The sequence below is a fragment of the Pongo pygmaeus genome, chromosome 10 (assembly GCF_028885625.2).
Source record: "Pongo pygmaeus isolate AG05252 chromosome 10, NHGRI_mPonPyg2-v2.0_pri, whole genome shotgun sequence".
Classification (NCBI taxonomy): Eukaryota; Metazoa; Chordata; class Mammalia; order Primates; family Hominidae; genus Pongo; species Pongo pygmaeus.
Window position 1 is genome coordinate 41,237,353 of NC_072383.2, and position 21,505 is coordinate 41,258,857.

The 21,505-nt window shown below is 36.2% G+C and overlaps 1 protein-coding gene across 7 annotated transcripts in view; it reads right to left on the minus strand.

The window, feature by feature from the left end:
• The window catches only part of PUS7L (pseudouridine synthase 7 like), a 42,473-nt gene that overhangs the window by 18,422 nt on the left and 2,546 nt on the right, over positions 1 to 21,505 (minus strand). For 5 of the 7 annotated variants that reach the window (XM_054443964.2, XM_054443966.2, XM_063672648.1 and 2 more), the window contains exons 2-7: positions 19,314 to 20,239; positions 13,414 to 13,573; positions 10,499 to 10,691; positions 6,927 to 7,025; positions 2,779 to 2,860; positions 853 to 1,133 (exon numbers count right to left, since the gene is read on the minus strand). In XM_054443964.2, coding sequence (XP_054299939.1) covers positions 853 to 1,133; positions 2,779 to 2,860; positions 6,927 to 7,025; positions 10,499 to 10,691; positions 13,414 to 13,573; positions 19,314 to 20,239 — 1,741 coding nt within the window. The remainder of the gene's footprint in view (positions 1 to 852; positions 1,134 to 2,778; positions 2,861 to 6,926; positions 7,026 to 10,498; positions 10,692 to 13,413; positions 13,574 to 19,313; positions 20,240 to 21,505) is intronic. The other 2 variants (XM_054443969.2, XM_054443967.2) reach the window with 2 other exon arrangements.

A 21,505-nucleotide genomic window follows, 5' to 3' on the forward strand; every position in this document is an offset into this window, starting at 1 on the left:
CACATTACATGTTCCATATACCATTATAAAAATAATATTCTTCTCCTCTCCATATTTTAAGTTTTGAGTCTCTAAGTTCTACCTTTTCTTTTCTCAGTGTTAACTAATAGAATAAAAATAGATTTTCAATGGATATTTATGTGAAAACATACAGAAAGGTCTAGAAAGACACATAACAAACAACAGAGGTTGAGTCTCTGGAGGAAGCACAGGGAATCACATTAGGACACTAGCAGGGATGGCAGCCTCATCTATAACATTTTTATTTTTATTTTTAGGCACAGTCTCATTCTGTCACCCTGCCTGGAGTGCAGTGGCGTGATCTCGGCTCATTGCAACCTCCGCCTCCTGGGTTCAATTCTCCTGCCTCAGCCTCCTGAGTAGCTGGGATTACAGGCGTGTGCTACCACGCCTGGCTAATTTTTGTATTTTAGTAGAGATGGGGCTTTACCATGTTGGTCAGGCTGGTCTCAAACTCCTAACCTCGTGATCCGCCCGCCTTGGCCTCCCAAAGTGCTGGGATTACAGGTGTCAGCCACTACGCCTGGCCTTGATTTTTATTTTTATGGGCTGTTTTGTGCATTATTTGTGTAATCTTTTTTAAAATGGGTTTTTTAAAGGAAGCTTTACTACCTATATATCTTTCACTCCATACCACTATTTTTATCTTTCCATTTACCAACATGTGTTAAGCCTAAAGTGACAGCAGACTTGAAGCAGGAGATGAGTAAATATAAGTACAAATAAATAAATTACAGGTATGTTTAAAGTGTTTCTATAATCAGGGCTTTTGAAAATTCATGTTCTGGTATAGTAACTACTTTTGGAAAACTCTGATGGAACGATACTTACTTTACTATTTGGGAAATTCTCGTCATCAATATCTTCATCCAAACAGACCAAATCACCCTGCACCACTCTTGCTCCATAGGTTTCAAGTCTGTAAGATACCGCCTCATTCCAAATTTTGCTGGTATATGCATGAACATAGAATATGCGCATGGAATGGGGTAAAGAGAACCATGCCTGGATACAACCTTCCTCGGTCATGCCAAAGCGGTGCAATGCCTCCAGCAATGCTCTCTCGCGCACTTTGAATTCAGGCATCAATGAAAGCGTGCCTTTAGCATCCTCTGAAACAAAGGGTAAATCAGGTATAGTTAGCCACTTTTATTTAAAGGCCAGTTATAAAGGCTCTTGTTCTAATCTCAAACTGAGGCAATGAACATGGGTATTAAGATGATATTCAACTTTCAGTTAAACCTAGCTACACTTGAAGAGCTTTAAAAAAATAATAAGCATAATATGGCCCTACTTTCACTTTCCCTGCTACTAAAAAAAAAAAAGACAAGAATCCAACATTAGTAATAGCTTACTAAAGTCCCTTACCTCAGAATAGAGATAAACTAATGAAGTTATTCACAGGACTGTTAAAACAAAATCAAACAAACAAAAAACCTAAAGGATTAAATAATTTAATTGCTGAGCTAGCAGAGACTAGAGTTTTTTAAAGAGCTATTCTGGACATAAACACATTTTTTTTACTAAGAAAGGGTTGAGATCTGGAGCCTTCAGGCACACTATTATGCCTCACAAATGCACTTTGAAATGTAGATGACTGGAATCTACCACAAAGGTGCTTATTCAGGTATGGCCTTAGAATTGGCATTGAAATAGATGTACCAGGTGTTTCTTATGCACATGAATGTTTAAGAATCATTGCCATAAGGAAATTATCATCTCGGGACTCTACAACAGACACTAACAAATCACTTTGAATTTTCCTTAGTATTACTTAAATTACTCGTAAGAGTTAGAAGTGTCCACACTGTCTACACATTGTGGTGTGGTGCAAAAATACTAGTTTCCTGTGAATAGCTGCACATATGTAATATGTACATAATTAAAAATAATAAATAAATATTTGAAAACTGACATCCTTTATTTCAATGTAAGTGAAATTCAGTATGTCGGTCAGATATCTGAATGAATCTGAAATGGTGTGGTTGCTGTTTTTATTATTTAAATAAAGGTAATATTTATAATATTATAAATAATATTATTTAAATAAAGGTAATATTTATCTGTATGCAGTACACACGAGGCATTATTCCAAGGGCATATCTAAATCTCATAATACTCTTTAAGGTACTGTGATTTGCTTCAATTTACAGATAAGGAAACTAACACAATGACGTCAAATCACTTGCAGAAGATCATACGGTTGGGAAGTATTAAAGCTGAGAGTTAACCCCATGCAGTCTGACTCAAGCCATACTCATAACCACTTTTCCTTAGTGGTTTTCATCAAGCATTCTATATGTATTCCATCATATTGACCTAAAGTTTTAAAAACTGACAGGGCTAATTGGCAACTAGAATGAAAATAATGTGTAAAGTTTGGAATATCATAAATGAACTTTTATTTATTTGTGTTTGTATCTCCCCCAGCTGCAATTAATTATATTGCCATCAGTGCCAGATTAGAATTTGGAACTTCTCTCTCTTCAGAGGATTTCAGCCACAAAAAACTAAGAAACTATTTCTCCCATTGCCCCTACCCCTAGACAAGAGTTAGCATAGACAAAAAAAACTTCCAAATCTGACCAAAAACGAAGTGAGTGCCTAAGTCATGTAATAAAAGTATTCAGTATATAATATACTATAATCTATTTCTTATCACATTTATGTTACAATAAATGCTCTCCTGCTGACAGAACATTTATAGTGTGTATCTGTATCTGCATGGCTATGTACAGGATAAAGAAATGTAAATACCAGTTTGAAGAAAATACTTCTTTGCTCTATTTACAGGATCATCCAAGTCTTCTGGTGTAAGAAACAATTTTATGGCTTTCATCTTAAAAAATCAAGCAAGTAAACATGTGTTAATAAAAATGTCAAATTACTTTCTTAAAAAAAAGATGCAAATTCTCTAGCATCCTAAAAGAATAGGGATTTAATAATTATACTTGATGCTGCAATTTTCTCTTTAGGCTTGCAAAAATTAAACAGTCAATGTTAAATGTAGAAATAAGCCTTCTGCATGAAAGAATTTTATATATAGGTTTAAAATATTATGGACAGAAAAAAGTATTTCCCTATCACTTCCATAATTTTACTTTTGTCATTTTTTTAAATATTAAAGTTAAAATGTATTGACATTCTTAGCAAGGTATAAGAATTCTGAAAAGCTTAGGCTAAATGTATTAAACCTTTATTTTTAAACTGTTTCCAAAAGCAAAAAAATTAGCAGGTATTATAAATAGTAAAACTTTTTTGCAATCATTTCAGGTTCTTAACAACCCACCAGAAGAAGCACCAAGAAAACGTACCATATTTCCTAAGAGTGAAAACTGAGCCCCTTCTGGCCTAAAAATAAATATTAAATATTTCTTTAATATTTAAATAGATGTATTTGAAAATACTTAATATTTAAATGGCTAGAGTAGAAGTAAAATTAAACCAATGTTTGTATTGTTACAGAAGAAAAAAGAAAAAAAAAGCGCAAATGAAAAAGGAAGACAATGTCCAGATCAAAGAGTTAAATATGGACACAAGAAATGCAAGCAGCTGTAAAGTGAAAGATCAAGAACAACTCTGAGGGCTCAGAAGTAGAAACTAGTGAACTCAAAAAGCAACCCTCAAGGAAAAAGAAAAAAACAAGAAAGATTTTCAGTATCCAACTTACCTGAGTTAAAAAAGGGAAGAAGAAAAGAAGTAGCTCTGAAGATGTAGAATGCCTCGCTCCCAGAACAAAAGTAAAGAAAATCGCTCAGAAAGACAACATTAAAAAAAGAAGCCTCAGAAGTTTCCAAAGAAAACACAGCTATAACTTTCAGGTTAGGATTAAATGAATTAATGTTATGTTTCACCCATTTCACAGCCACAAATATCTTTTTTGTTTGTTTGTTTTTTTGAGACGGAGTCTCGCTCTGTCACCCAAGCTGGAGTGCAGTGGCGTGATCTTAGCTCACTGCAACCTCTGCCTCCCGGGTTCAACCTATTCTCCTGTCTCAGCCTCCTGAGTAGCTGGGACTACAGGCACCCACCACCATGCCCGGCTGATTTTTGTACTTTTAGTAGAGGCAGGCTTTACCATATTGGCAAGGCTGGTCTCGAACTCCTGACCTTGTGATACTCCTGCCTCACCACAAATATCTTAACTGGCTTTTTTATTTCTCAAGACTTAGAAGTCCTTGAAGAAGAAAAGGATGCTGGAAATATAAAAGATGGTTCTCCCTTAAAACCAAAAAGGATTCATAAGACAAAAGATAAAGAGAGACATAAAATTGGAGAAGAGGTTATATCGAGAGTACTATCAAAGTAAGTACACAGTATAAATTCTATTGTCATTGGCAATTGACAGACAACCTACAGTTCTGTCATCCTTTATCTCTATTATTGAGCTAAGAACACAAGGGTAAAAATAAAGACATAAATTTCAGACTGGACCAACACACATGACAAAAATAGGGAAGTAGCAAGCAGAGGGGAATGGCAAGCCCTTAATTTCATTTGTGCCCTCAATTTCCTGAATTCTTTGGACTTAAAAATAATTGCCAAAATCTTAATGAAAAAGTTGCCAAATTTAATATTTTAAATCCTAAATAGATTAAAAGATGTTCCTTTTTTTTAAAATGGTATCTACTAGTTCATGTATTTTATCACTGTCTTTAGCACTGGGATTTATTTCTAAAGCACGTGTCTTAGAGTAGGAAAGGATCTTAAATAGGTGATTTGACCCAATTTCCCACTCAATTTTCTTTTACAGTATTCATTTATTCAAACAAATATCATTAGGTATCTGCCACATGCTAGGTACTGCATAGGGTATTAGGGACAGAGCACTGAGTAAAAGAGTCATGGTCTCTGTTCAACTAAAACTTTCTGCCTACTGACAAAATTAAATAAGCAATAACAATAAAATATAATAAAACTTAAGATGGGAAGCCCAAGATGATACAGGATCACAAAATAAGAGGAATTCACTTTTTCTTGGGGAGTAGAATGAGAATATTTAAACTGAGACCTAAAGAATATACAGGTTGGGGAGGGGGTGCTTCAGGCAAAGGAAAGAAGATATAGCTTTTTAGCTGCAGGAACCAGCTTCTAAGATGGCCCCCAATGCTCTCCATCACTTGGTCTTCACACATGTTGTAGTCCTCTCCCACACTTATCAGGGTTGGTCTGTGTGGCCAGAAGACAGAAGAAGTGAAAGTATGCCACTTCTGAGACTAGGTTATAAAACACACTGCGGTATCTGTTGTCTCTCTCTCTCTCCTTTGCATCCTTTGACTTATCACTCTAGGAGAAGCCATGCCACAAATAGTCTTAAAGCAAGAAAATAAAGACTCCTGCCAACAACCATGAGCATGAGCTTAGAAGCAGATCCACCATCCCGGTCAAGTCTTCAGAGACTACACACCCGGGCCAATTGTGTGACTGCAGCCTCACAAGAGACCCTGATCCACAGCCACTCAGCTAAGCTGCTCCCAAATTCCTGACTCTCAGAAATTGAGATAATAAATGCTTGTTGTCTTCAAGCACTACGTTTTGGGGTAATTTGTTACACAGCAATAATTGATTATTACTACTAAAGCAAAATTTTTTAAAAATTCAAGAGCATGCAATATGAGGTTTGAAAGGGGTAGAGCTTTTGCTTAAATGTTATGAGAAACAGGACATTCCAGTTATTTGAACAATTGTTAAGAAAAAGTCTTTCTTATGCTGGACTATAAGTCCCTTAAATATCTAGCCCATCCCATCTATGCATGCTTGTCTGGCACTGTACTAGCTGCCTTCACAAAAGTTCTTTCATTTGATTCTCAGAAAAATCTTGTGACATATATGCTATCTCCATTTTACAGATAAGGAAACTGAGGCTTGGAAAAGTTAAGCAACTTGGAAAAGTTAAGTACCTATAGTAGCACATGTGGCAAATGGCAGAACTCAAGTAGAACATCTGCTGCATCCAACAGGCCCCAAACTATTAAGTTCTTCTTCTGTATGACAAAATTTTAAACATTTTACAAGTTAATTTTCAGAGTTTTCTAGACTGAAGAACCACTGCTGAGGTAAACATTTCTAGACTCTTTATCATATCAGTTATATTCCAGTTGCTAAAATCTCCTTTGAAATGTGAAACCCAGAACTAATTATAGATTTGCAGATGTGGTCTAAATCATCAGCTCTGAACATTTTACATATTTGATATGTAAGATGATGTTCAATGCACTAAGCTTCTCACAAAATCTTTTACTGCTTCTTTCTCTTCCACTCAAGAAATCATATTAGAACACAGGTGAGTGAACAACATACTATCATAAGAATAATCTTGCATTTGTTCAAATATATAATTTTTATAGTTTTGTAGTTTTCCTCCATTATGTGCACTCCATTTTAGTGTAAAAATATGTAATTATATATAAAAATATAAATTAAAACTAGATATACACACATATGCTTTTAATATTTCAGCAAATGCAGCTTCTTAGTTGTAACATGCATTTTTAGCTTCATTTTGAATTAGTCAGATTTTGTTCTCAAATTTGCTGCTCCCCTTTTAGTCTCTGGACTTATGTGGATTCCTATCTTTTATATGATCTGATATCTGATTTCTGGGATTGTAGGGTCAAAATTTCCTCTAAATCTTCTATTCAGTTCACTAAAATTGGAAAGTGATGGTCATTTCTGTGTCAAATCTCAAATATGTACTAACCACAAGGACACTCACACAGTTGGCTTTCTTGTAATGTGATATCAAGGACAGAGCAGCAGCTTACTAAATGTTCAGTGATGTAATATATTTGGTATGTGTGTGTTTACATGCATTTATATGCTAGAGTTAAGAAAGCAAGGAGCTGGATTATGTAGTAAGTATAATTGACAGAAACAGATAAGATTACATTTTTCAAAATCCATACCATTTCATTCTTCAGCAAAGCTAGTCCAATTTGGTCTGTGTGAACTTTCCTTCCCTTCCCAAATCTCTGTGGTCCATAGTAATTCACAAAGCCTTTTTTCTATGTATACAAAATAATCAACAAATTAAGAGTATATAAATACAATTATGTGTCAAAATACACAATTGAATTTTTCTCTTCATAATTATTTTAATAGAATAACTCTGTAATCAGCAGTAGACACATAGGGACCAAATGGTCTGAGAAATGCTGTGCCAATAAAGAAAAGGAAAGAAAACACAGAATTCGAAGTTAGAACATAAAACCAATGAAGAAAACTTTAAAAATATGTCAGCTTTCTATTCATGTTACTGAGGGATTTCCTGGGATGTGAGATTTTCAGTGCTAAAGTCAGAAAAGTTCTGGGCTTCCAAAATGAGTTGATCACCTAATACCAAGATCTGATCCCTACTCTGATGCTCTTTCTTATTTTGAGATTCTTCGGCTGTCTGGAGATGTTGGGAGTCAAGAACAGTCTTACTTTCAAACCCCACACATCCTGGCTCTTTTCTACATAACGTTTGTTCTTTAGTTCATCTCAGTTTCTTAAAGGCTGACCTGAGACAATGGAGCCACTTCAGCAGTACTCTACCGGTCCAGCTATTCCAGCACCTGGAACTCTGCATTCCAGGGGAGGAATACAGACTTTACTTCCTGCTGGAGGTGAACCCTTCAGGCCACGTTTTAAAACCGTCACATTACTCAGAAGAAATAGAAAACTGTAACATACTACTGCAACCATTAAAGAAATTGGTCAGTCTTTAAACATGTGCTCACAAAGAAAACACCAGGCCCAGACAGTTTCTGGAAAGACAACAGTCCCCCACACTTACTTTATGAGGAGAGTATGCATTTATTCAGTCAACAATTATTATTGAATACCAACTCAAGAACTTTTTAATAAAAGATGCTGAGCCAATTTGTTATCAGCATGGTACAAAAGCAACTGCAACTTTATCTCATGTCATTTAAAAAATTAATTGCAGGCCAGGCGCGGTGGCTCACACCTGTAATCCCAGCACTTTGGGAGGCCAAGGTGGGCGGATCACGAGGTCAGGAGATGGAGACCATCTTGGCTAACGCGGTGAAACCCCGTCTCTACTAAAAATACAAAAAATTAGCCGGGCATGGTGGCGGGCGCCTGTAGTCCCAGCTACTCAGGAGGCTGGGGCAGGAGAATGGAGTGAACCCGGGAAGGGGAGCTTGCAGTGAGCCGAGATCATGCCACTGCACTCCAGCCTGGGTGACAGAGCGAGACTCTGTCTCAAAAAAAAAAAAAAATTATTTAATTGCAGATAGAATAAGTACTCCCTGAATTAAATCTCATAAATATTTTTAGTTATTTCAAATTTGAAAAAATAACATCAGATGATGTCCTAGAGTAACCAGAAGAGTTTTAAATTAACCCTTCAAAGTACTTAGATATAACAAAAGGTTTATAACAGAGATATAACCCCTTGAAACAAAACTTCAAAGACTCCTTATTTTCAGGTTTTCTCAATTCCTTTCTCACATCATGAGAACTAATGGAAGTTGGCTAAAACTAAGATTGTTTCTAACGGGAATTTTGTAATAGGCAGCTGTATATTCATAAATAACAAATGAAAGACAGGGAATAAATGCTATCAGAGTTCAAAGAAACTTCTACCTTTTTAAAGATATATCATTTTTGTAAAAGCTTTTGAGGAAAAAAAGTACAATTTTAGGTGGGTCAAGGAAAACAAAGGTAAAACAACATATGATATGGTTTGGCTGTGTCCTCACCAAATTTCATCTTGAATTGTGATCCCCACAATCCCCACATGTCATGGGAAGGACCCAGTGGGAAGTAATTGAATTATGGGGTCGGTTTTACGCCATGCTGTTCTCATGATAGTGACTTCTCACGAGATCTGATGGTTTTATAAGTGGCATTTCCCCTGCTGGCATTCATTCTCTCTCCTGTCACCCTGTGAAGAGGTGCCTTCTGCCATGATTGTAAGTTTCCTGAGGCCTCCCCACCTATACGGAACTGTGAGTCAATTGAAGCACTTTTCTTCATAAATTGCCCAGTCTCGGGTATTTCTTCATAGCAGCATGAGAATGAACTAACACAACATATAAAGAGTATATAATCAGATAACTTCCATATACGGATGGAAGTGCTGGATTTAAAAGATCTTTAGTTGGAAGATATTTTCCTAACTACAAGGCAGATTAATAACCAGTTTTTGTTTGTTTCCCTGTTGGAGAGGTATAAAATTGTGTAAAAAGGTCTTTGTGGTCAGAAACTTGAATCAGTGTTTCTCGGTATTGGCTCTAAAGTAGAGTCATCTAAGAAGTTTTTAAAAAATAAGTACTAATGCCTAACCTGCATCCCCAAATGTTCTTTTTAATTGGTTCAGGAGTAGATATCAATGGGTGAAATTTTTTGAAAGCTCCTCAGGTTGAGAATTACTCATCTAGATCAGGGGTTAGCAAACTACTATAGCCCAAAAATGAAACCTGGTCCAAGACCTGTTTTTGTAAATAAAGTTTTATTGGAACACGGCCATGTTCATTCACTTATATATTGTCTGTGGCTGCTTCCATACAATGGCAGTAGATTAGTTGCAAGAGGAACCATGTGTCTAAAAGGTCAAAAATATTTATTATCTGGCCCTTTACAGTGTAAAGCTTGCTGATGTCTAGATGATCTAAGATGGTCTAGTCTTGAAAGCTATAGTTGTATGTGCACATTTAAATGTCTAGAAAATGTCATTTAGAAACTTATGCTAAGTAATTTTTTACTGTAAAACATAAAGTTTATGGTATGGTTTGGCTGTGTCCTCACCCAAATCTCATCTTGAACTGTAGTTTCCATAATCCCCAAGTGTCATGGGAGAGACCCAGTGGGATTGAATCATAAAGGTTGTTACTCCCATGCTATTCTCATGATAGAGAGTGAGTTCTCACAATATTTGATGGTTTTATAAGGGGCTTTTCCTCCTTTGCTTGGCACTTCTCCTTCCTGCCACCATGGGAAGAAGGATGGGTTTGTTTCCCTTTCCACCATGATTATAAGTTTCCTGAGGCCTCCCCAGCCATGCTGAACTGTGAGTCAACTAAACCTCTTTGCTTCATAAATTAACCAGTCTCAGGTATGTCCTTACTAGCAGCGTGAGAATGGACTAATACAGTGTGTGTGATTTATAATGTGTATACATCAAAATTTCCAAAAAATAAATTCCCCTGACTAAACACTACTCTACATAGCAGATACTTAAAAAAAATCTCTCTTATGAATGTAGATTGTCCCTTCTTCTCTGGAGGACACCATACCCTGCATTTTTAAAATCATGTTTACATATTTTGTTTTAAATACAAAAATGTATTAAGCTGAAAATAAAATATAAGCCAAATGGCCCTAATTATCACTTTAGAAAATAATTAATCACTTTTTAAAATCCCATAAAAAGGTACAAAAGAAAAAGAAGTTTCCCCTCTTGCCTCAATGTAGAGAAAGAGAGTATGAAGATTTCCCTGGATGCTCTTTTAAAATTAAGTTTTCTTACCTTAACATTTTCTATTGCTTCCATAATTCTCTCTCTCAGGTTTGCAGAATCATTTATTTGTTTTTTTAAATTTCTAATGACAATATCAAAGTGATTTCCTTTGAGCTGACCAAGTCTCAGGGAATCATCTACAGACCGAATATTAAAGACATGCATTCTTTTCTTTTCAATTTCTTTTTCAATATTTTTCAACCTGTAATACATCATATAAACTCAGTTAAATTTTACATTTAAAAATTACTTTAAAATAAGGTTTTAAGTGGCAGTTGCCAAGCAACCCCTTATATGAGAATACTAATACAATTTTTTAAGAATATTCTGAAGTTAGTTATTTCACCAAATGTGTGCTTAATACCCATTATTATAGGATTGCATTAACAGAATTATTTTAAAAACTTGAACATATATTACTAATGTTATCACTCTTCCTATGTAGGCCTTCTGACTTCTCCTTAGCTCGAGTGACAGAACCTCCTAGCAGTTCTCCTGATCTTCCTGTCCCCAACTCTGCTCCTTTCCTTCTCAGTCTCTTTACCCAACATTACCAAGAAAAATCACTAGCACCAGAGGATCTTCCTGAAATTCTGCCCTGACCACTTCCTTACTCAAACTTTCAATTCTTCCCAGCACCTAAAGAATTAATATTTTCAATATTTTTAGAGTAACTTGTATGACCCTATAAGGGCTGATATAAAATTTCCTTTATACCCATTTTTTCCATAGTCCTTATAGGAATTATATACGTGACAGACTATTGAGTTTACTGCCCGCAAATATATCTCTAGTTTTTTGCATCTGCTAAAATCTTACTGTTACTTGAAATGTAATTAAAATTCCAGACTCATAAGCTAAATTAAAGTAATCTCTCTTCCTAAGATGGGAGCTTTCATTTTAAATACACTTTAACATCTAAAGTTCTTCATTCTGCCCTATCCTGCACTTCTTGACCACAAAAGCAAAATCAAACACTTTTTTTTGTCCCCCATATAAGAGCTTAGAAGCACTCAGAAAAGTCTACTTGCACATAGTGGATACTTAAACATGTGTTAACTAAGAATTAATATATCGATATTACATTAATTAGGCTGAATTTTGACCCAATTATTCACATTTTGAAGTTTATCTTAAGGAAATTATAAGTTACAGATTTAAGTATAAGAATATTAATCATGGTATTATTTACAGTGAAAAGCTGGAAAGAATTTCAATTTTCAAAAACAGGGAATGTTAAACAAATTAGTCTATATGATAGACATAATTTATTTCATGATATAAATTTTCATCTAACAATATTATTTTATTTTATAAAGTAAAATATAAACTGTATATGCAGTATGATTTTCATATATATAATAAATGTTGGCTGCGTGCAGTGGCTCATGCCTGTAATCCCAGCACTTTGGGAGGCTGAGGCGGGTGGATCATCTGAAGTCAGGAGTTCGAGACCAGACTGGCCAACATGGTGAAACCCCATCTCTACTAAAAACACAAAAATTAGCCAGGTATGGTGGTGGGTGCCTGTAATCCCAGCTACTCGGGAGAGTGAGGAAGGAGAATCGCTTGAACATGGGAGGTAGAGATTGCAGTGAGCCAAGATTGTGCGTCGCACTCCAGCCTGGGCAACAAGGGCAAAAATCCATCTCAAAAAAATAATAAATAATAAATAATAAAAAAAAGTTTCCGTGTGATGTAGTCTCTGAAAAAGGTCTAGAGAGAAATAGAGAAAAATGTTATTGCAGTTATTTATTTTTGTTTATTTTTTTGAGACAGAGTCTCGCTCTGTCGCCCAGGCTGGAGTGCAGTGGCATGATCCCTGCTCTCTGCAACTCCCACCTCCCTGTTCAAGCAATTCTCCTGCCTCAGCCTCCCAAGTAGCTGGGGTTACAGGCGCACGCCACCACATCCAGCTAATTTTTTATATTTTTGGTAGAGATGGGGTTTCACCATGTTGGCCAGGCTGGTCTCAAACTCCTAACCTCAAGTGATCCACCTGCCTCAGTCTCTCAAAGTACTGGGATTACAGGCATAAGCCACTATGCCCAGCCTATTGCAGTTATTTCTGAGTAGTAGGCTTACCAGTAACTTCATTTTTAAAAAACTTTTTTCTATTTTCTATAATAAATATGTGTCTTTTATAGTAACAAAAAATATTTGTAAAATTTGATTAAGCTGACGGAGGCTAAATTTGAGTACTTTACATTCTATTTCACAAGGATTTATTTTAAACGTAAGGATCCATGATAATAAAGGCATAATATAATTAATTAGGAAAACATGATTTATGAGACACTTTTCTGAATATAAATGCATATTTGAATACAGTACAGGATGTTTAGAAACAATTTAGACAATTTAAATCTTCCACTTCTCAAAGTTTCTATCCTAAAATTTCTTATATTTTCAATGTAAACTTAAGACATATCTCTATTTAGAAGATAATTATGAATATAGAATGTGCTGTTCAATAAGCATGTAATCAGTGAATATTGATAGTGAGGTTAATATGCTCCCAGTATTATTCTGAGCTTTTGATCTTATACGTATTTATTGGATGAAGTATGAAAGTAAAGTTCAGTCTTTTTCTTTTTTTTTTTTTTGAGACGGAGTCTCACTCTGTCGCCCAGGCTGGAGTGCAGTGGCGCTATCTCTGCTCACTGCAAGCTCCACTGCCTGGGTTCACGCCATTCTCCCGCCTCAGCCTCTCGAGTAGCTGGGATTACAGGCGTCTGCCACCACGCCCGGCTAATTTTGTTTTTGTATTTTTAGTAGAGATGGGGTTTCACTGTGTTAGCCAGGATGGTCTGGATCTCCTGACTTCGTGATCCACCTGCCTCGGCCTACCAAAGTGCTGGGATTACAGGTGTGAGCCACCGCGCCCGGCCAAAGTTCAGTCTTATAAAGTAATATCTTATTACCTCTCTGGAGTCACTTTTCTAACAACCATTGCTTGATAGGTGATGGCTTTCTTGTCTTTGAGGCCTGCATAACTAAAATCCGAAGGAATAACACCAAGTTTGATAGCTAAAAAACCAATTGCTTCAAACATTTCCAGGTTTTCCTTTCGTAGGGTAAAAGCTGAAACAAAAAAAAAAATCTTAGATCACAAAAAAAGCAGCTACCATATATCAATTACATTCTTAGCTGACTAACGGATTAGTATAATGAATCAAACTATTAATGTAAGGAGTTTTTGTTGCTGTTGTTGTTGTTGTTTTGAGATGGAGTCTCACTCTGTCACCAGGCTGTGTGCAGTGGCGCAATCTAGGCTCACTGCAACCTCTGCCTCCCGGGTTCCAGTGATTCTCCTGCCTCAGCCTCCTGAGTACCTGGGACTACAGGCACACACCACTGCACCTGGCTAATTTTTGTATTTTTAGCAGGGATAGGGTTTCACCATGTTGGCCAGGATGGTCTTGATCTCTTGGCCTCATGATCCACCCGCCTCGGCCTCCCAAAGTGCTGGGATTACAGGCATGAGCCACCGTGCCCAGCCGTAAGGAGTACTTTTTAATGAAAATACAAAATCAGCATGATAGATTTCAGCTGTTATTTTTAAACTGCTGGTTGGCTCATTGAAGGCTTACAGGCAAAAAAATCCAAATTCCTTAATTTGGTATTCATATCTGGCCCAAATCCACCTTTCCTGTCTCCAAGTGCACCACTTCCCTTCACATATCCTATAACCCTGCCACAGAGAACTTCTTGTAATCCTTGGATTAACTAGAGCCTTCAACAGTTTTGTACTTTCATACATTTAAGTCCTCTGTCTAAAACATGTGTTCCCGTTGTATGTTCATTGCAGCGCTATTCAGAATACCAAAGACATAGAATCAACCTACGTGCCCAACAACAGTGGATTTGATAAAGAAAATGTAGCTGGGTACTGTGGATCATGCCTGTAATCTCAGCACTCTGGAGGCTGAGGCAGAAGGATTTCAAGAGCAAACAATCTAAGACCAGGCTGGGCAACATATGGAGACCCCATCTCTACAAAAAATTAAAAAGTTAGCCAGGTGTGGTAGCAAACACCTGTGGTCACAGCTACCTAGGAGGCTGAGGTGGGACGACTTCTTGATCCTAGGAGGTCCAGGCTGTAGCAAGCCACGATGGTGCCACTGCACTCCAGCCTGGGTGAAAGAGCGAGACTCTGTCTCAAAGAAAAAAAAGTGGTATATATACACCATGAAATACTACACAGCCATTAAAAAGAACAAAATCATGCCCTTTGCAGCAACATGGATGCAGCTAGAGGCCGTTATCCTAAGTGAATTGACAAAGGAACAGAAAACCAAACACCTCATGTTCTCACTTATAAGTAGGAGCTAAACACTGGGTACACATGGACATAAAAATGGAAACAATAGACACCGGGGTCTATACGAAGTAGAAGAGAGGAAGGGCATAGGGCTGAAAAACTACCTATTGGGTACTATGCTCACTACCTGGGTGATGGGTTCCATCGTACCCCAAATCTCAGCATCACACAATACACCCTTGTAACAAACCTGCACATGTACCCCCTGAAACTAACATAAAAATTAAAAAATAAAATGTGTTCCTTCCATTTATTATTTGTCTTACTTCTATGCATTCTTGAAGGTCCAACAGCAGCAGCCATTTGCCCTGACAATTTTGGACATGTCATTCAAAAGCTCAGCAATTTAAAAGAAATCCCCAACTTGTTTGAGATATCAGTTTGTTGCTGATAGTAGCCTAGGTGGATAAGCATTTTTTCACCCATAAAGATTTAGAATTTAGTATAGAAATATATTTAAGAGAATCAAATCCATGATATTGTATTAATATTAATCTGTATCTACATAAAAGTTTATGCACTTGAATGTTTAAGAGAATGAAACTTGTAGTTCCAATTTAAAATATTTAATTGATTTGTCTTTTTACATTGAATCTTATTTAAGTTAGTAAGCAATATGGGAACATTTACAAAATCTTAAGGGTCACTAAATTTATAAGTTTAATGTATAAGATTTATAACATTTTCTTAATTACTTGGAACAATTACATATTTAAAAACAAAGTCAATTATACTGAATTTTAAAATTCCATTTTAGAGACTTCCACTTTGAGCCATGTTGGAATAACTGATACCAGATGACCTCCCACTGTGAACAAATAGAAAACTAAACAAAACATATGAAACAGCCATTTTTAGAGACTGGCGAATAGGTACCACAAAACTGTAATCTAAAAGAAAAGAAAAACAAACGAGGGGAGTCCTAAAATACTTTAATTTTCTGCCTAGAAGTACATTCTGGAACATAGCACAGACAGAATCCAGGTAGAGCACAGGAGTTTTGCTGAGTTAAGAGGGTAGATATTGGAATTCAGGAAGGCTGAGTGGGCTGGAATTCACAGGGAGAGTACCTGATAAGACAAAGCTTTGTAGAGAAGAAGTTCCACAAATCTACATAAATGGTTCCTTGAGTTTGTTGCTGATCAGTAATTTGTGCATGTCTATGGTTAAATGCTATGTATTATTTATTGTTGTGTAACAAGTCACTTCAAATCTTAGTGGCTTACAATATTCATTCATCTCCTGTAGTTTCTGTGGATCAGGACTTCAAGAACTCTTCGGTTTGGTGGTTCCAGTTCAGGCTCTCCTGAGGTTGCATGCAGTTAGATGTGGCTAGGGCTGCAGTTATTTATTTATTTATTTTTTACTTTTTTATATATATATTTTTATTATACTTTTAAGTTCTAGGGTACATGTGCACAACATGCAGTTTGTTACATATGTATACATGTGCCATGCTGGTGTGCTGCAACCATTAACTTGTCATTTACATTAGGTATATCTCCTAATGCTATCCCTCCCTCCTCCCCCCACTCCACAACAGGCCCCAGTGTGTGATGTTCCCCTTCCGGTGTCCAAGTGTTCTCACTGTTCAATTCCCACCTATGAGTAAGAACATGCTGTGTTTGATTTTTTGTCCTTGTGATAGTTTGCTGAGAATGATGGTTTCCAGCTTCATCCACGTCCCTACAAAGGACATGAACTCATCATTCTTTATGGCTGCATAGTATTCCATGGTGTATATGTGCCACATTTTCTTAATCCAGTCTATCATTGTTGGACATTTGGGTTGGTTCCAAGTCTTTGCTATTGTGAGTAGTGCTGCAATAAACATAGGTGTGCATGTGTCTTTATAGCAGCATGATTTATAATCCTTTGGGTATATACCCAGTAATGGGATGGCTGGGTCAAATGGTATTTCTAGTTCTAGATCCCTGAGGAATCGCCACACTGTCTTCCACAATGGTTGAACTAGTTTACAGTCCCACCAACAGTGTAAAAGTGTTCCTATTTCTCCACATCCTCTCTAGCACCTGTTGTTTCCTGACTTTTTAATGATTGCCATTCTAACTGGTATGAGATGATATCTCATTGTGGTTTTGATTTGCATTTCTCTGATGGCCAGTGATGATGAGCATTTTTTCATGTGTCTGTTGGCTGCATAAATGTCTTCTTTTGAAGAAGTGTCTGTTCATATCCTTTGCCCACTTTTTGATGGGGTTGTTTGTTTTATTCTTGTAAATTTGTTTGAGTTCTTCGTAGATTCTGGATATTAGCCCTTTGTCAGATGAGTAGATTGCAAAAATTTTCTCCCATTCTGTAGGTTGCCTGTTCACTCTGATGGGCAGTTATTTAAAAGCCTGAAAGAAACTGGAGGATCCATTTCCAAAGGGGCTCCTGGAAGGCTGGTACTGGCTGTTGGCAGGAAGCTCTAGTTCCTGTCCAAAGGGCTGTTTGCGTATCCTCACAGTACAGCAGCTGGCTTTCCCAAGAGTGAGCAATCCAAGAACATGACAAGAAGTTTAATACTTTTATGACCTAGCCTCAGAAGTCACTTCACATCCACATTCTCCTTCAAATTCTTTCCAAGTTCCAAGGCTGAATGCTTCCAAAGCAAATATCATGTGTGCTTTACTGACCATTATATCCCATCCACTGGCAGACGAATGGGTAAACAAAATGTGGCATACACCTACCATGGGGTATTATTCAGCCTTAAAAGGGAAGGAAATTCTAACACATGCTACAACATGGATGAATCTCGACAACATACTAAGTGAAATAAGCCCATTACAAAAGGACAAATACTGTATGATTCCACTTATATGAGATACTTAGAGTTGTCTAATCCATACAGATAGAATGAAAAATGGTGGTTCCCATTTTTCAGAGCGGGAGAGGAGGAAGAATTATTTAATAAATATGGAGTTTTAGTTTGGGATGGTGAAAAAATTCTGGAGATGAATGGTGGTGAGGGATGTACAACAATGTGAATGTCCTCAATGCCACTGATACTTAAAAATGGTTAAGATGGTACATTTTATGTTATATATATTTTAACATAATTTAAAATTAAAAATAAAAAGTTTTTTGAACCATCATTCCTCTTTTAACATACGCCTCCAACTATTTACAACTTTAGAAAAATGAATTTAAACTAACATATAAAGTCCTATAACTTTTTTGCTCATTAACCCAAATTAATATTGTTAGAATTTCAAGTAGAATAAGATAAATAAGAATTCCTAGAGCTGCTTAAATCACTCACCAGCAATTCCTCTTTCTACGAGTAAAACTAGTATTGTTTTTCCTTAAAAATGGATATATCTGTTAATACTTACTATATGCCTAATATTAAGTAACTATTACATAGTAAACAATTTCATTATTTCATTCAATCCTTAGAATATCATTGTGAGTCAGGCTTTCCTATTACCCCATTTTTCAAGTACAACCAAAAGTTATGAATTATTAAGTAACTTGCCCAAGGTATTATTCTTCCCATTTTTACATTTGTGAAATCAAATCTTAAAGAGGTTAAAAATTTCATAAGTCTTTTTGTGAACTAAAAGTCATAATATCAAATCAAACCCACATAGTTCCAACGTCCAAACTCTTTTCATCTGCACTTGTAGTCCCTACATGGCACCATTCTATTTCTGTGTCACTGTGCAAATTTAGGTTCCTGGTTTTATCTTAAAATACCTTGCTAAATACATTTATTAAATTATGATCATCTGAAACAGTTCTCATCCTTCAAGTAGAATTGAGGCCAATTAAACCTAGTCAGCTGGACTTTTACAGTGAGAGTTCATCAGTTCCAGCCACCCTGGGAATTAAACACAGACCCTAAAACAGTGATTCTCAAAACGTAGCAGACCAGGAAAAAACACTGCCTGGAAATCTGTGAAAGCCCCAGAATCAGAAATTGAGAATGGGGCTCTGAAATCTGTTTTAATAAGACCTTTTCATGGTTATATGCATGCTAAAGTTTCAGAACATCTTGTCTAGAAGACCAGCAGGACCAAGTTTTCAGGTTCCCTACCTTGGGTAGGGAACTATAATTTATTTTGGATTGCAAAGTATCTCTTCACTTTCCCAAGCACAGTAAATATATTCTTCTAATCTCTAAAAACTTAATTTTAATTGAGATGACTTCCAAAATATGAAATCAAGATTTACCTTCAATAAAACTTATTAAACACAAACCAACTGCTTCAACTTTATATATTTGTGAATAGGCTAATATAAATGCCCAGGTTATCAGTAAGGCTAATTTTTAAATTCAGTGTAATTTGAAAGGTTTTATCATCTTCCAGTAAGTAACAGAATAAATAAGAATTCCTAGAGTTGTTTAAATTGCTTATCAGCAATTCCTCTCCCTAAAGGTAAATCATATATTCTTTCCAATCTCTCTAGCCAAGTCTATTCAATTCATTTTCACAATTTTAAATTTAACTAAGCTTATCCAAGAAAATGGATGATGATTTACTAAAGTACCTGTATATATAACTTTCCCTTCTTGGCATTCAGAAAGAGGCCTTTTCCCACGCTTGTGTGCTTTTTCCCGAAATCTTACTGTTACCACCACATTCGGATTACCAGCACTGCAATTCATTTCAGGAAAAGATTTGGTTTCCACAAGGTTTCCAAACTTTTTGTTGACAAAATGGTGGACAGCTTTTCTGTGGTCTTTGTTTGCATCAGGTTTAAAGGTAAATTTGGAATTTTCTTTCTTTGCATCCAAATATTTAAAAAAGTCAAATGCTTCCTCTTCAGATACCAAATGACAAAGTTCTTTATACTCAAGATTTGGTTTTACAACAATTTCACTGTTTTTTCCTACAGTTATTAAAAATGGAAATTTCTGCCTAATGGCACTGTGTAAACTAGCCCTCTGGTTTTTGTCAAGGATTCTGCCTATTGAGAATTCAGGAGGCAGTCCAATTAGCTCTGTTTTAGAAAGCCACTTCTCTTTTATATCACAGGCAAAATTATTCAGTAACTCATGAGTTTTTTCATCCAAAAAGGAGCTTAAAACATCAGCTTTTTCTTCACATTTGGAAGTTCCATCAACAATAGTATCTTCCTTTTCTGAACCAGACTGATGATTTTGGTCACCATCAGTGTACTTAATCAAAGTATTAACTTCTTGGTTTCTTCCATCTTCAAAGGACAGATTTTGAAGATCTAGTTTCGGTTTTTTGGGAAAATTATTTGGCTCAGGTTGTATTTCACTAATCTTGAAAACAGGCTCATCAATGGTCTTATTAACTAACTGTCCCTGTTCATCAATTTCAATAACAATAAAGTCACTTGGTGAGCTTTTTATAGTGCCATGAAATCCAACATGATCATTAAAGAAACACAAAGAACTAAACCTGATTCTATAATCTGTATCTTCTTCCATTCTTCTATAATAGTGCCTAGAAAACAAAACAAAGAGGTAGTTAGTTAACAGAAAGAGAAGTTATGGATGACCAAATAGGAACAGGTTTGCAGGATTTAGTTAATTCTGTCTCTCTTTTAATTCTGAGTCTTCTTAAATGGTATCATTAACTTAATCTATAACTATATGTACTTCCTGTGTACTTTGACTCTCCTATACCAAGCTGAATTAATAGGCAAACTATTTCTGGTATAGCTAAAGATTTGTTAACTTGTATCTTCACTCACTCCAGATTTGTACCTATTATCCAGGATTAAAATGAGTCAATTTTATCTTAAAAATATCATTTGTAGGCCCATAAGAAGAGGTGAGAACATAGGACTATAAAACAAAGATTTGTCCAAATTCCATTCCTGGAGCCTAAAATTTCCAGCTAATTCCAGAGAACACGTGGCTAAGTCTTCTTATATTATTAGTGGTTACTGACAGGAGAGGTGACAAAAAGACAATAGGAAAACTGATGGGTAAATGAAGTTCTAAATACAAATTTGTAATTTGATTATATTTCAAGGTAGGATTAAGTCAGTCCTGGGCCTTCTCTAATGCCCCCATTAGGACAAATAGAAGCTTTCAAGGTTGACCTAGAGGAAAGTTCTAACGATATAATTGGCATCAGACAGAAGAAACCCTTACAGAGCTTCCTGGGAACACTATGCAAGAGAATAGCTACTCTGATCTCTCACTTTTCACACAAACCCATGGCTACCATACCATATGGAGCTGCAGGAAAGATAAATTGCCCAGGGGCCCCACACTACTGAGTTCTGTGTTTCCTCCACATTCTCCAAGTAATTTATCACCATCTGGACCATCATCTCATACCTATAATGTATTCTACTAATCTGAACTAATTTAGCAAATCATACCTTCTCAATCCTTTCCATCATGCCATAGAGAAATCACTACAAATTCTCCATATCCTAATTTCCTAAGGAATATATAAGATATATTTACTTTCCTTAAGTACTTAATTCCCTGTACAGCTCCCTCACTTTCTTACCCTAATTGAAACCTGGCTATTTCTTCAGGCTGCTTCTTCTTTAGTCATCTCAAGTGAAGACTATTTTTTCTTTCCCACCCATCTACCTTAGGACCTGGAGGCTGTAAATATTGGTCTATGTTTGTCACTGTTCCTTGCAAGCCATTTCTTCCTCTACTACCTCCAAAAACCCCAGTTCTTTTGAAGAGCCTGACATTGGGCTTTACCATCTGCTGTCATCCTCTCTCAGATCCCCAGACAATT